The sequence below is a fragment of the Astatotilapia calliptera genome, chromosome 15 (assembly GCF_900246225.1).
Source record: "Astatotilapia calliptera chromosome 15, fAstCal1.2, whole genome shotgun sequence".
NCBI classification, from domain to species: Eukaryota; Metazoa; Chordata; class Actinopteri; order Cichliformes; family Cichlidae; genus Astatotilapia; species Astatotilapia calliptera.
Genome location: NC_039316.1, coordinates 6,094,474 through 6,108,412, shown reverse-complemented (window position 1 = coordinate 6,108,412; position 13,939 = coordinate 6,094,474). Strand labels below are relative to the sequence as shown.

The following is a 13,939-nucleotide window of genomic DNA, read 5'->3' as shown; positions in this document are numbered from 1 at the left end:
CTGTTTACCTGCACTCCTCTGCCTCACACCAGTCCATCTCTCTGTGTCTTTGCTCGTCCCACGGAATCAACACCAGCTCACCTCTGTCATCCAGACTGTAAATGAAAGAAAATGAAAAAAAGCAAGATATACGAGAGGACAGAAGGAGAAAGACAGCAAGAGAGAGGGGTCAGTTTTTAGGAAAAAGCACACCAATAGCAATACACCGCAACATGCGACATCTACCCACCCAGGCATAATGGGACCTTATAAATCAGCAAAGGCATTTACTGTCTCAAAGTAAACATAGCCATAAACTACAGCAAAACTAGAGAGCAAGCAACATATGGGAAATGGAAAGAGCAGAGTATAATAAGAAAAAGAAATGGGAGGAGGCAAAAAAACAAAATCACAACAATAAACAAGTCAAAGAACTTCTGAAGAGAGTCTGAATCGTGCCTCAGTTGTAAATAGCGGGGAGTTTTATTTTCTAAACGTCACGTTGGTCCCAAGCTTTACTTCTTCCTGGTCTCCTTGAGTGTGACAGGTCTAAGGAAGATAAATAGGAGACACGCAAAAAAAAGAAAGCCAAAGTGAAGAATGACTCTGTAGCTTCACGTGTCAGCGTTGACAGGACTCCGACGCTTGGACACAGACAACGTAACGACTCGAATGCTAAGACGCCGGGCTGAACAAAAGCAGTTTTGCTTTGGGTTTGTTTCTTTTTTCTTCTAGGATTAATGCATGGCTTCTTGTTATCTATTTGTTTGTGGACAGAAAAATATGTACTGTGGCTGTAAAACTCAAGGAGATAGCGTGGGCTACAAATCATCTACAGCTTTGGTGCAGTTAAAGGCCGAGCGCGCACACACGCTGCAGCAGTTTTTAGCACGGTCATAAATTCTCTCCAATCACAAAATACATAAGAAGCAAGCAGCAGCTCTGATTTATGTCAACACTCCAAAGCAGGAGGGTTTTTCACCAACACTCCAGCGCCAGTTCATTGATTAAGCTTGGAACTTCAACACTAGGATAACAGAGATCGAGAAGTCCCGCATAAAATCAGCCTCATTCAGTGTGGGGTTTTTTTTTTAATGACATTCCCTAACTCCCAGGTGCTCTTTCCTCATTAAAGACAGCGTAGTTAGAGAGTGGAAAGTAAATATCGGCGTGAGCGGCCAGATATCGATAGGAGGAATGAATTATTCTGTGCCTGCATCCCTGATCTACTTCGCATCAGAGAGGCAGGGGAGCAGGATTGAAAACAGGAGATGCAGAGCAAACCTGGAGCTGGAGTTTATTTTTGGTTTCCACAGAGATGACCCTTTGAAGCTACAGGCAAAGACTCCTTAAAAAAAATACATTCAGTATTCTCCAAGTCTACAGGTCCCTTCACAGACCTAATCAATATTACAGGAGAGTATTACCTCCCCCCCCCTTTCCAATGAAGCAAGTTCAGTATATAGGGAGTAAGCACCAAACAGATGGCTTGAGCTGGCTCCGTCTGCTGCAGTGTGGAAGCGAGCGCTGTTGGAGCAGCATTTGGTGCTCACAAGCTGGGGAAAATAGGAAACTGCCCCACAGCGGCAGAGCCATGATGGATGCTCACTGCAGACCCACAAGCACCTGACCTCCATACAAACTCAGTCGCGGCTAATAAAAGGGAGCTGTGTTGTAGTGTGCGTATGTGGAAACTATATTAAAAATTATATCTATATCTGTAGGGGTTTTTTTTTTTAAGGTGATGAATTTGCCACCCTCAAATACATGGTTTCTTTATAAAGCAGTGGCAGAGAGAATATATCTGTAAAATCCTGTTTCTGCAAATGATATGCTCATTTTGAATGTAATGCCAGTTTCAAAAAGGGCGGGCCAGGACCATGTTTACAACAGCGTTGCATCACATTCCTTTAACACTGTGTTTGGCTGCTCAAAATTTATTTTCCTTGGTTCTTTTCCATATCAAAATTTCACTCTGTGACAGGTTTGGGCTGCAGGCAGCCTGCAGACTCCTTCTGCTACAGCTGGATTATATGCTGGATGCTGTCTGGTATCGTCTTGCTGAAATAAGCAAGACCTTCACTGAAAGTTTTCTCCAAAACTTTATCGATTAGCATTAACCGTGTCCCCCAGGGATGTGCAGATTTCCCCCAGTTGCAGACCATCACATGGCCAAGCTGGAAGGTTTTGGATTAGTTTCAAAAACAAAAACCCACCTTTGTTAATATTAGATGAGCTAAATATCAACACTTGAGAATATATTGCAGGATGGTCTTTGCATGGCTGAGTTTGAACTTTTTTTTGGATGCAGCGGGCAAATGGTTTCTGGAAGTGTTTCTGAGTCTGTGCAGTTCTTTTTACCACAAAAAGCAGGTCCTTTTTTTTTTTTAACGTAGGGGCACCCGAGGGCCCAAAGGTGATGGCAAAATTGGTTTTCAGCCTTGTCTTCATTTTCAGAAATTTCTCTGGTGTGTCTCGATCCTTTAATGATAAGACATGCATAGATGATGAAATCCTCAAATTCCTTTCAATTTTAGACCAAAGAATATGATCTCTTTGAACTGCTGAACTATCTGACCATGTAATCTTCCAAAGAGTGGGGTGAACCCCAACTCCCACCTTTATTTCTGAACGATTTTGCCTCTTCTTCTTGCCAACTTGTTGACAACTGAGCTAATGAGTTGCTAAATGTTCCACCAGGTGATTTTCCTTTTTAAGGATTAGACAATTTTCCAGCCTTTTTTGTTTGTTAATCCTGTAGAAACTTTTTGGACAGTTGCTGGAATCAGAATGACTCAAATATACTGTACATATAAAAAAAATAATGATTTTCATTCTTATGCCTTTATACTCAATTACACATATGGTTTGGATAATTTGCACATTTGTGCATTTACCTTTTATCATCGTACTTTTTTGGATGCAGGGTTGTAAGATTTTCACAGAAGCTAAAATGAAGTATCGAGGATTAAATAGAAAAACGAGTTACGATTTAAGGAAAAAGGCACGGTGAATGACTGGCTGCGTCCATCAGTAAATCCAGTCACTGCTATTAGTGAAACATAAAGAGGTGAGGAATGATTTCTTCCCTCCAAAACAACCCTCCATCACTCCTCGCTCCTATTCAGCATTTCTCCAAGCCCAAAGCAAAAAAAACAAAACAAAACAGGCAGTGTAGAGTGAAAACCAGGGGGAATAACACTGTAATAACAGACAATTGCATTTGTTCAAGCAAGTATCATTTGAAGGTGTTCGGCTTTGTTTGAATGTAAATTTAGAAGTAGCAATTAAGTCTCTCTCCTCTTATTTCATTGCTGTCTCTGCCAGCCCGTTAGCTGCGGCGCTGTGCGTACATGTGTGCAGTGACAGAATAAACTTGTGTATGTGTGTGCTTTTTAATGACGGCAAAAAGATTCCCACTGTGAGAATGTGAGAAAGACTCTTGAGTGCACGCTCTGACTGAGGTGCGATTCCAGTTTTAGGTCATTTTAATTTAAAATGTAGAGGGATGTGCGACTCTTGCATTCTACAAAGGTGTGACTGTGGATTCTCTGACATTAGAAAGGGTGCAAATCCCAGTGGCGGTATACTTTTCTTTTTTCTTTTTAAACAATGCAGTTTCTATATCGAAGTGTGAATTGTTGTAAAAGGGGACTTAAGAATACATTTGGATTACTTCAACACCTTCGCTTCAGCGGTTTGGGAAACAGCAACTCGTGTCTCATCAGCAACAAGAAAATTAAACCACCGACTCCGAGCATATTGTTATAATCCACTCTTCTCCTGGGAAACCTTGAGTCCTGTCGTCCATGTGGATGCCACTTTAGCACACAACACAAAAGCCACGTAAATATTGTTACATGCAAAGTAAGGCACTCCCCATGCAAGACGCGTTTATTCCTTCAGTAAAAATGAAATCCTACTTTTGTTCTTTATGGAGACTATTTACCTGCATGCAAAGCTTGCACAAACATGACTCTTCAATACAACTCAGACATCACAGGGATTTTGGGTGCATTTCAGGTACCAAAAATCTTGTCCCTGCCTACAGATTATATTTGTTTTGCAGATATTTGGTTATGAAGCTCATATCGCTTTGAACCACACCAAGCTTCAAATGCATGTTCTAGCTTTCGGAGTAAACATGCAATGAGTCGTTTCATTTGGTTCTCTCCGAGTCTCAGCAAAAGTCAACACAGAAAGGCTTCCTCCATTTACTCTTGCAGGACAAATAAATCAGACCATCTCAATGAGTTTTTCCCATCTATAATGCAAGAGTGCAGCGCTTGGTAAATCATTTGTGTCTGTGTAAAGTAAATACACAATAATATTGAATGGGTTGCATTGTTGTATTTTGTCATGTTTCTCAGGTCTTTGTCTGAATTTCTACGAACATTATTGCTAAGGATTGTCTTATTGCATTGGAGTCACACTGGGTTAAATATGTACACTTGGGTTTTAAGGGGTATTTATTATTTTCTTCTTTTTTTTGGGTTGTATGGAAGCCCCAAACGCAATTTCATTGTTCTTGACAATGACAATAAATAAATAAATACTAATACTAAATACTAAATACACATGGACCTTCTTGTAAGTGCGTATTTGTGCACGTCTTACCAGGCTTCTGGCAGCAAGGTGGTATACTCGTGTGGAGAGGTGGTTTCCGGAAAGTTGTCAAGGATAGCTAGTCGATGTTGAAGGAGTTCTGCTCCGTGATATGTGAAAAGAATGTCAAGAGCCTGCACGTTGCTCTCCTGTGGCCAAAAAAATGTATGTTAGAAAATGCTTAATGTCAATTGGTGCCTCGATTTTACCCTCGTGTGTGTCTAAACGAGCTAACCAAATCGCAGGCTTGATCTAAAGTAGAGAATCAGTCACATCCCTAGCTCCAAACAAAGATGCATACAGTTAAAATGAAAAGATGCAAAGAGATAATTAGTGAGACATTCTGTAGGAGTGTGAGGCCAAGGTTACCCTGGCGTAGTTTCTTGCTGACAAAACAATGTTTTGACTTCGGAACTTCTTGAAGAAGTCTGCATCGTATTTGTCCTCCGCTGCATGAGGCCCGCCAAGTATTTCCTGGAAAGTATAAAGCAAGAGAGAAAGAAAGAGAAAATACTCAGAGAGAGAGACACACACACACACACACACACACACACACACACACACACACACACACACACACACACATACACACGCATACACACACACACATTTACAGTTCATGAAAAGAAATTTGTGAGTCAGAGGGTTATCTTTCCAGAATAAATGTTATGAATGGAAAGGAATTCAGAGTAAAGATGCGAGGGAAAGTGCAAGTAGAAGATGTGACTGCCAATGAAGGCACTAAAGCAAAGCCAACAGAGATGCTATTTAATTTTTGTGGCTTACAGCTGTCTTGTCCTTTTAGTTGGAGTCATCTAAGTGCGTGTGTGTGTATGTGTGTGTGTGAGCATATGTCAGGATGGACCATTTGTTGTCCTGGAAAGAGGGATTTATGTGTATTTGTGGTTATAAAATCTCTGTAGTATCCATTATGCCAGAGCATGTGTGTGTGTCTGTCTTTGTGCAGAAGAGTGTGTGAGGCGTGTGTGTGTCTGATGGATAGCTTTTGAATGGGGTCCTATGCAGACAGAGCCAGCCCAAGTCTGGATGATAAAAACGCTAATATCATATTCATAGACAGCCAGAGAAAATGCATCGGGGCAAAAGGAATCTGACGAGTACTGCAGTTACCATGACAATGTCCGAATGAAGAGAGAAACGTCATTCTGTCTGAGTCGAATATCTAGCAGGATAAAATCTCATCTCTCCTGTATGGGAGCGAGTAGGGTCCTGTTCATCCGTGATAAGGGTCTGCATGTTAACATTACTCACTGTGAATCTGAAATCCACAGTTTTCAGTAGTTGCAAGTGTCTGCTTTAAGCACGTATCTATCCATCTATGTAGCGCTGAAGCAGTGATATTGGATTCCTATTAGTAGTGAAGTTAAAATAATACTTCTCAGTGTCACTGCTAGCTTTTTACCAGATCATGTATAAATTCTTCACATACTTAAAATGTCTTTCATGGACATAATTTCAATTTAAAAAAAAATGGAGGTTAAGTATAAATATTCATAGATGGCAGATGAGAAAAGCCTATTAGTGTTGAACAGACTGCTCATTAAAGTCGAACGCATTAGTTTGCCAGTAGGAAAACAACTATGAAATAAAGACTACAATGAAAACAAAGTTTTTTCTTCATTAATATTAGATTCATTAAATAAACTCTACTTTAATACAAATGTAATAATAATTAATGGTTCCTCAAATGCAATCTCTTTCCTCTGAAGTCTCTCCTGAGTTTAGTTATCAAAACCCGTTAAGTCACTGCTCGCAGTAGTTTTAAATATGATGAAAAAAAAAACCAGACTTTTTTCAATTAATGTTTTTTTGCATCACATTTAAATATTCTAGGAAGATGATATTGCGTTGTTGATCCGCAGAGCCTCAATTTACTTAATTTCTTCATTACATGTAAATAAAATTAAAAGTGTTGGGGCTGAATATTGGAAATTCAATTAATGAGTTTCTTGTTCGGGAGAATATTATGCCCCAGCTAAACAACAGAATATTAAGCAACAGTTGAATAAGTTCACTGGGTCCAGCTCTCCCAAAAGGAATATTTACTGAGATTCTCTTTAGTCTTCAAACATGCATCAAGTTAATTACTCGACAGGCTGAAAAAGTAAACAGCAAAAGATTTGATAAGGATAACTGTGGTTAGTTGCAATCCTAATGAAATCCATTTACATGGGAAAATGTGGAGAGTTCATTAAGTCAAAGGGCTGATTGCTGTTACCTCATACGTGGCGAGCCGGTCCAGGTAGGAGAGAAGCTTCAGTCTGCTCCGACACAGTTCCTTCTGCTCCAGAGTCAGCCTAAGCATGCAATCATATTTAAACACGCAAATCAGCACCATACCAGCACAAACAATTCAACACAATTGACATGAGACCTCCAACACAATGACTTTGACTACAGAAATTAACTGCAATCAAATCAAACGCCAAGCTCAGTCTGTCGTCTGCACTAACTCACACCCTAGCTTTAAATTAACTGTAAATTGACCTTACACAGTAAGCCCACGGGGACCTATATAATAAGGCTGGGGACTGGTGACTACAATACCATACCATGCCCTCTAAACCTAATCATTTTCCAACAGCAACAAATCAACTCCTTATGACCACAAGAGCCACTCATTCAGGTGTTATGTATAGGATGCAAGCCGTCAATGAGGTGAGCGATTGCCCAGTGAGAACCAAATCCATTTTCAATGTCATTTAATCACAACCATAAATAAAGAGGATGGCCACAAACACCAAGGCACTGTGCTATATAGGCTCTACCTAAAACTCAATCACTCAAGGTACAACCAAAAGAAAGAGAGTGCAAGGCTGAAAAAGGCTAGGAGTGGTCAGATGCACCCCCTCGGTTCACACATACGGTAAAATAAAACATTTTTTAACCACATGCTCACACACCCTCCAAGTTCAATTCACAAAGAAACAATCCAACCAGGTGAAGCAGGGTGCAACCCCTCTTATAAACTTGACCTGGATCAACTGCGATGTGACCACAGGGGAGTTGACCTCTCCACTGCTGTCTTAATCCCAAATCCCTCATTACAGAGTGTGCTATCGGGTCTTATCGGGGTCCTCTACACAGACTAACAGAGATTAACACTGGCTCAACACACACTCTGGCACATCAAAGAGCGCCGGCTTAGTGCTAGTACTAGTGGTAATTACTGCCGTGCTTCGTTTCTTCAGAGCAACATAAGAAAAGTGGAGATGGAGGAAGGAGAGCGGTGGCAAGCGAGGGAAGGAGGAGAGATGAGATGTTAGAAAGCAATTTTAGCCATCTGCTCTCCTGAGATTTGAATGATGGCTTAATGATAACTTCCAAGAAAGGCTCTGAAATCTAAAAGGAGGTGACAGGATATCTCTAACTTCATTTGGTTGAGAGGAGTTCTGACTAAGCTCTTCTATTACTCTGACATAGTTTATTAAATGACATGCAATAATACAGAATGTGTCAAAATGTACTGTTAGCCATGCTATAAGTGATAGAGTATGTTCTAAAGATATTACTGACCCTGTGGGCATCTTTGTTTTCTTTATTGAGCAGGTAGATATTATTTAAAGTAAAATGTCTCGGTAGCTACTTGATATCTTTTGGATCTCTTATCGTTTAACCTTTTCTATATACACACAACATATATGCAACACTACCGAGACACTGGCACTCCAACAGGTCTCTGCTCATCTTTGAATAGTATTTAACCAATGTTATGCCAAAAATAAAAAAAACATGTCAAAGGATTAGACATCCACAGCCCATAAACCGTAAGGGAACTATCATGAAAACATTCGTAACAACAAATCTAATGAAACACTTAAATCACCTTCACCCAGATGAATACGCCCAGTTTGAAGATGTTAATAAAAGGAAAATTGGCTAAAGCTAATGTTATCCAAAGCTCAGAGCCAGCCACAAGACAGCAGCCTGAATTGAGCCTCTGTGAACAGTAAAAAAAGACTGAAGCAATTACAAGAGCAATTATGGCGACAAATCAAAAAGAGAAATTGGTCAATGCCCAGCTGCTGACATTGAACCTTTTCTAGAATGTTTAGAACAGGTGACATCCTAAATTTGCTGGGAAATGATGCAAGTACCTGGCATTTGTTTTTTCTTATACAAATCTGTTGCACCTGCTTTTGTTTGGTGAGGTAAAGTATATCAGGTAAAGGTGGATATGAGGAGCAGAACACTTTCTTTTCAGAGTTGTTTAAGAGATAGAAGATCATCCAAGTTACTGCAGTTTGGGGGGCATTGTAAAATGATTAATTTATTTCATTATGAAAATAAGATTTTAAAAAAATGATCAAATGCTGAAAAGTGATTAACTGGAAATGGAAGTAATATAAAATGAATATCAATCACCCTCGGTCTGGAGCTCCATGCAAGAGCAAGATGATGAGAAAGGTGGCGGATCAACCCAAAACTATACTGGTGGAGTTTGTTAATGACCTGAAGGCAGCCGGGACCACAGTCCAATGTACTGAAATACTGCAGCACCCACAAGGTCCCCCTGGCTCTTCTTAAGTTCGCCAGTGAACATCTAAATGATTCAGAGAAGGCTTGGGAGAAGGTGCTGTGGTCAGATGGAATAAGGAATAAGCTCCACCCACCATGTTTGGAGGATGAGAAATGATGAGTGAGACCCAAAAAACACGGCCACAGTCAGGCACGGAGTAGGAAACATGCTGCACATGCATGTATAGAAATAACTCCATAGTGCTGGTAGCAGCTTTAAGAAGCTGTAAGCATGCCGATGTCAGTACTGTAAAACGGTATCTATACAGACTTTATGTATATATCTTTTAATAAAATGTATAATTTTATCAATAATAATATTAATAATAATAACAATAATAAATACAGAATATAATTTCCAGTTTAAGACTGGTCATTGATTAAAAAACATTTTTTTAAGCAACACCATTGTGCAGTATTGCAGAAACAGCCACCAATATGGCTTAGACATGGCTGGATGTTTGATTCAGGTCAACATCTCTTGCTTTTAAATTGCTAATCTTACAGCTGAATTCCACTGAGATACAGCATAAACAGTGTGTGCTGTAATACACTGTTATACATACAAATGGACCCACCTGGCTATACACTAAAAAGGCAGCACAGTGCACAAGTCTTTATAAAGGTTTTTATGTGTTTTTAACAGATTGCCCTTATAATAAATAGCTCTTAAATAAAAAATAATAATAACTGCGGTAAACTAAGGTAAAGAGACTAACTGCTTCAAGATCTATGTGCACACATATATTTAATACATCTAGATGCTACAATAAAAGCATAAACAGCCTTCCACACAGACACAAGCACAGTCCAAAGCTGGAACAAATGAGAAAATTAGACTTCTGACTGAGGTCTGACTCTGACCTGATAAGAACATAAACACCTTGCAGCAGACAATACTCTCTTCACACAATTTCCTCCCCCCTCTCTCTCTCTCTCTCTCACACACACACACACACACACACACACACACACACACACACACACACAGCAGGATTAAAGATGCACTCTGAGTCACATTTACTAGTTAAATACAGTCCTTATCTACACATGCGTGTCACCCACACAAAATACGCACAGACGCAGTACTACTGTGAAGCAGCTGTGATCGATACTGAGCCATTTCTGTAATGGTGGTGTAGTTAAAAAGAAATTAAGAGAATTATTATCTGTCTCAGGCCTCGGCCGCAGGCCTCAAGGCAACATGGGTAGATGCATTAGTGGGGGAACCCGAATGTGTTCACACACTCACACAAAAACACATTCTGGGGGCACGTGTGTGAGCTGCCTGGCAGACATTCTGCATCAAAGACAGATAAAGGAGAAAAACTGGTATATTTAAATAAGTTTATTCACCGAAGATTTAATGTAATGTTTTTTTTTAATGTTTGTACATTATCGATTTTTTTTTACTACCTCTTCTGTCCTCTTTCTTATCCTCCATCTTTTCTTTAGCTGCAGTGGAGTGCAGTTCTCCAATAAAGCACAACAGTTTTATTACACAGTAAGATATAGATGACCAAATGGCCAAAGGGAGGGAAAAAAAATGAACAGCGACGTGAAGGGCAGCTATTACAAAGGATTAACATTACGACGTTTGTGCTCTTCCTCATTTAAAAGCCGTCAGGAGGCTCACTGCTTACTGTACGAACAAAAGAAAAAGCCCGATCCAGCTACAGAAGATTGAAATGTGCGCCTGCACAAAGCCTGTTTGCAAAAACATAGAACGGATATGAATTTAAATGTGCATCAAGCGCTTTAACTCATGCACCCAGCGCATCCTTTTTGTGGCTGGTCACTTCAGTAGTTGTGTGTAATTCAGCTTAAGAGTGTTTCTTGATACCTGGATGAGTGAATTTGTTTGCATGTGTGTTATGAGAGGTGATTAGTGATCACTAAAGGCTTTTTCATTAGTCTATCCCTGGGCACTTGAAAACAAAAGCATAAATTACCTCCAGCAGATTACCCACTAATCTCCACCAGTGCTTTTTCTCCGTCTCGCTCTCTCACTCTCTCTTTTCCTCAAACTCATTAACATCCCTGCCTTTATGATCCCCTCTCTGGTGTGAAACCCAGTCAAACAATCAGTGATAAATTTGGCAGCACTCTAACCCATTCATCCTCCTCCCAGTTTCCTGGTCTACACCTTAAATACTGAAATCACAATTTCTCAATTTTTCCCCACAAGCATTTGGAGTACAGTTAATATTTTAGCTGATACAGGTAATAACAATGACTTAATTTAATCTTTAGAAACAGTAAGTAACAACCTGCCAACAAGGTGACTCACACAGGTCAGCATCAGGTTCCTCTCTAGAGAAATGAGTCCACCCACCCAGCAAATGCTTCTAAGAACGAAGCTGGTGTTTTAGCTCATTGTCTTCAAAGATCAGTAGAAAAATAATCTCAAAAACTCCCAATGGTTTAGTCAAAAAACAGTATCACACTATAAAATAAAAAGATTGTAATTAGCTTTAGTAACTAAGATACTAAAACAAGAGACGTGCTTGCCAGCTCGACTCTAAACTACCAGTTTAGCTGGAGGTTTAAATGAACCCTCTCTTGCATTCTGTTTATTCGGAAAACTGCCAGCATTTCTGGTCTGCCCTGACAATTATGTGTCCATCTGCTGTTTGATTAAACAAGCGGCAGTCTGACTGGCTGTGTACCTGCTGAAGTCAACTTTGGCCAGCAGCTCTCGTCTCTTCTTGTTCTCCCTCTCCTTCTTCATCTCCAGCTCCTGCTCATCTGAAAGGATGTCTTCATAAGGGAGGTCATCGAGGTCGACGTCGCCTGGCATGATGAACCTGGGAGACGGCAAAGAAATGACAGAAAAAAGAAGCGCGGATAAACAAAATGAGACAAGCAGAGTAAGTCTATGGTGAGTGAAGAGAAGAGGTTTTTATACCTGCCCCCATCTTCCCCTTTTCCTATGGCTATCAGGGCTTCAAGGTCGGTTCCCTTCAGGCCATACTGCAGCAGCTCTTTAGCTGCATCAACATTCTCTGGGACGCGCTCCACACACTCATGCAGCACCCATGAGCGCTTGCGGATCTTGCTCTAGGTGGGATGCAGGAAACAGAAGAAGATGGAGTGAGTTCAGAAGAAATGATGGGATAAAATACGATACAGAAATAGGATGAGAGGGTGAAAAAATTTGCTATAAATTGGCAAAAATGATGCGTGAAATAGAGTATGGGGACTTGTGCTGCACTGTGGGGCGATCGTGGCTCAAGAGTTGGGAGTTCGCCTTGTAATCGGAAGGTTGCCGGTTCGAGCCCCGGCTTGGACAGTCTCGGTCGTTGTGTCCTTGGGCAAGACACTTCACCCATTGCCTACTGTTGGTGGTCAGAGGGCCTGGTGGCACCAGTGTCCGGCAGCCTCGGCTCTGTCAGTGCGCCCCAGGGTGGCTGTGGCTACAATGTAGCTTGCCATCACCAGTGTGTGAATGTGTGTGTGAATGGGTGGATGACTGGATGTGTAAAGCGCTTTGGGGTCCTTAGGGACTAGCAAAGCGCTATATAAATACAGGCCATTTACCATTTAAGTGTGTGCCTCTCCCACGCATTCACATAAATGCACTGAATTTTTCCCCCCTTGCCAACCAACAAAATATACTGTGATTAACACCAGAAATTCTGATACAATCCTTCGTCTCTCCTCCTCATTTCCTCACACGTATGTGTCTCCTTTGACTGATGTCTTACCAGATAATCTTGTATCGAGGCTATGCTGACGGTACTCTTCCGCCACTGTCTCTGGTAGACGAGGTCAGAGTCCAAACTGTATGCCTGGGCAAGAGACAGGGCTTCACCATACTCCTCATTGTCAATCTACGAGATAAACAAAAACACAATATGAGCTCTTTAATTATGAATGTTTCTTCCAGATAGTGGAACAGACAGCACTAAAACAAATCCATATCATCAGGAAAGACGAGCATTTCAACAATGATTTAGTAGGGATGATGATGAGTGTTTGTGAAATAAAAGGAAATAATGAGAAGCTAGTCCTGGAATTGGCCAGGCAGCACCTCTGACTAAGAGGAACTATGTGTTTCTAATGTAAAATTTGAATAAAAGCACCCAAAAACAAAGATCAATTAGTTTCATTTTCTGCTATATTCAATCCTGATCCCAGGGGTATCGAAATGATTCATGCTGTGGGTTCCTAAATCAATGTAATTAAATAGAAAACATTAAAGTATATGTTTCTACAAAATACCACTGCAAAAAAAAGAAAGGGAAAAAAGATAGAGGGAGCATTGTCCACAGACATATTTTCCATTACACTGAAGGACAAGGATGTCAAGGTATTGAATAAATCTATGCCTACACCGCAGCCTTTTTGTATGCACACAGAATACCCAAAGACCGAATAGGAACAGCTGGAACATGCAGATTTCAATCAGTGTAGCAATGCGCAATGTGACACAGACTGAATTGGGTTTGCTAAAGAGGGAGAAGGAGAATGTCTGAAGGGAATTTCATGTCTGGGGATATCTGAAGAAAAAAAAAAATCAAATAGCTCGAGTTAGAAAACATAAAGGAGAAATCAGAAGCCGTTTAAAATGACACAAAGCATCAGCACCATCTTTCAAAAAAAAAAAAAAAAAAAAAAAAAAGCCAAAATAGCTACACCACAATCACAACTGACCATCGGCACAGCGGATGCTTTAAAGTAGAGCCTGCCTGAGACAGGATTTTTAAAACTAATGCAGTATTTGGTGATCTAAATACTCCTTGATATTCAGATTTTTTTCCTTTCAGACTCCAAAAACATAAGCAGACGCTAACATTTGCTATGTGTCGTTACT

The 13,939-nt window shown here is 40.4% G+C and overlaps 1 protein-coding gene across 2 annotated transcripts in view; it reads right to left on the bottom strand.

Moving 5' to 3' along the window:
- Positions 1 to 13,939, bottom strand: part of nbas (NBAS subunit of NRZ tethering complex) — a 178,036-nt gene that overhangs the window by 137,809 nt on the left and 26,288 nt on the right. For both annotated transcript variants that reach the window (XM_026142563.1, XM_026142564.1), the window contains exons 16-22: positions 12,831 to 12,956; positions 12,032 to 12,183; positions 11,793 to 11,930; positions 6,824 to 6,902; positions 4,954 to 5,058; positions 4,597 to 4,733; positions 9 to 95 (exon numbers count right to left, since the gene is read on the bottom strand). In XM_026142563.1, the coding sequence (XP_025998348.1) occupies positions 9 to 95; positions 4,597 to 4,733; positions 4,954 to 5,058; positions 6,824 to 6,902; positions 11,793 to 11,930; positions 12,032 to 12,183; positions 12,831 to 12,956 (824 nt within the window). The remainder of the gene's footprint in view (positions 1 to 8; positions 96 to 4,596; positions 4,734 to 4,953; positions 5,059 to 6,823; positions 6,903 to 11,792; positions 11,931 to 12,031; positions 12,184 to 12,830; positions 12,957 to 13,939) is intronic.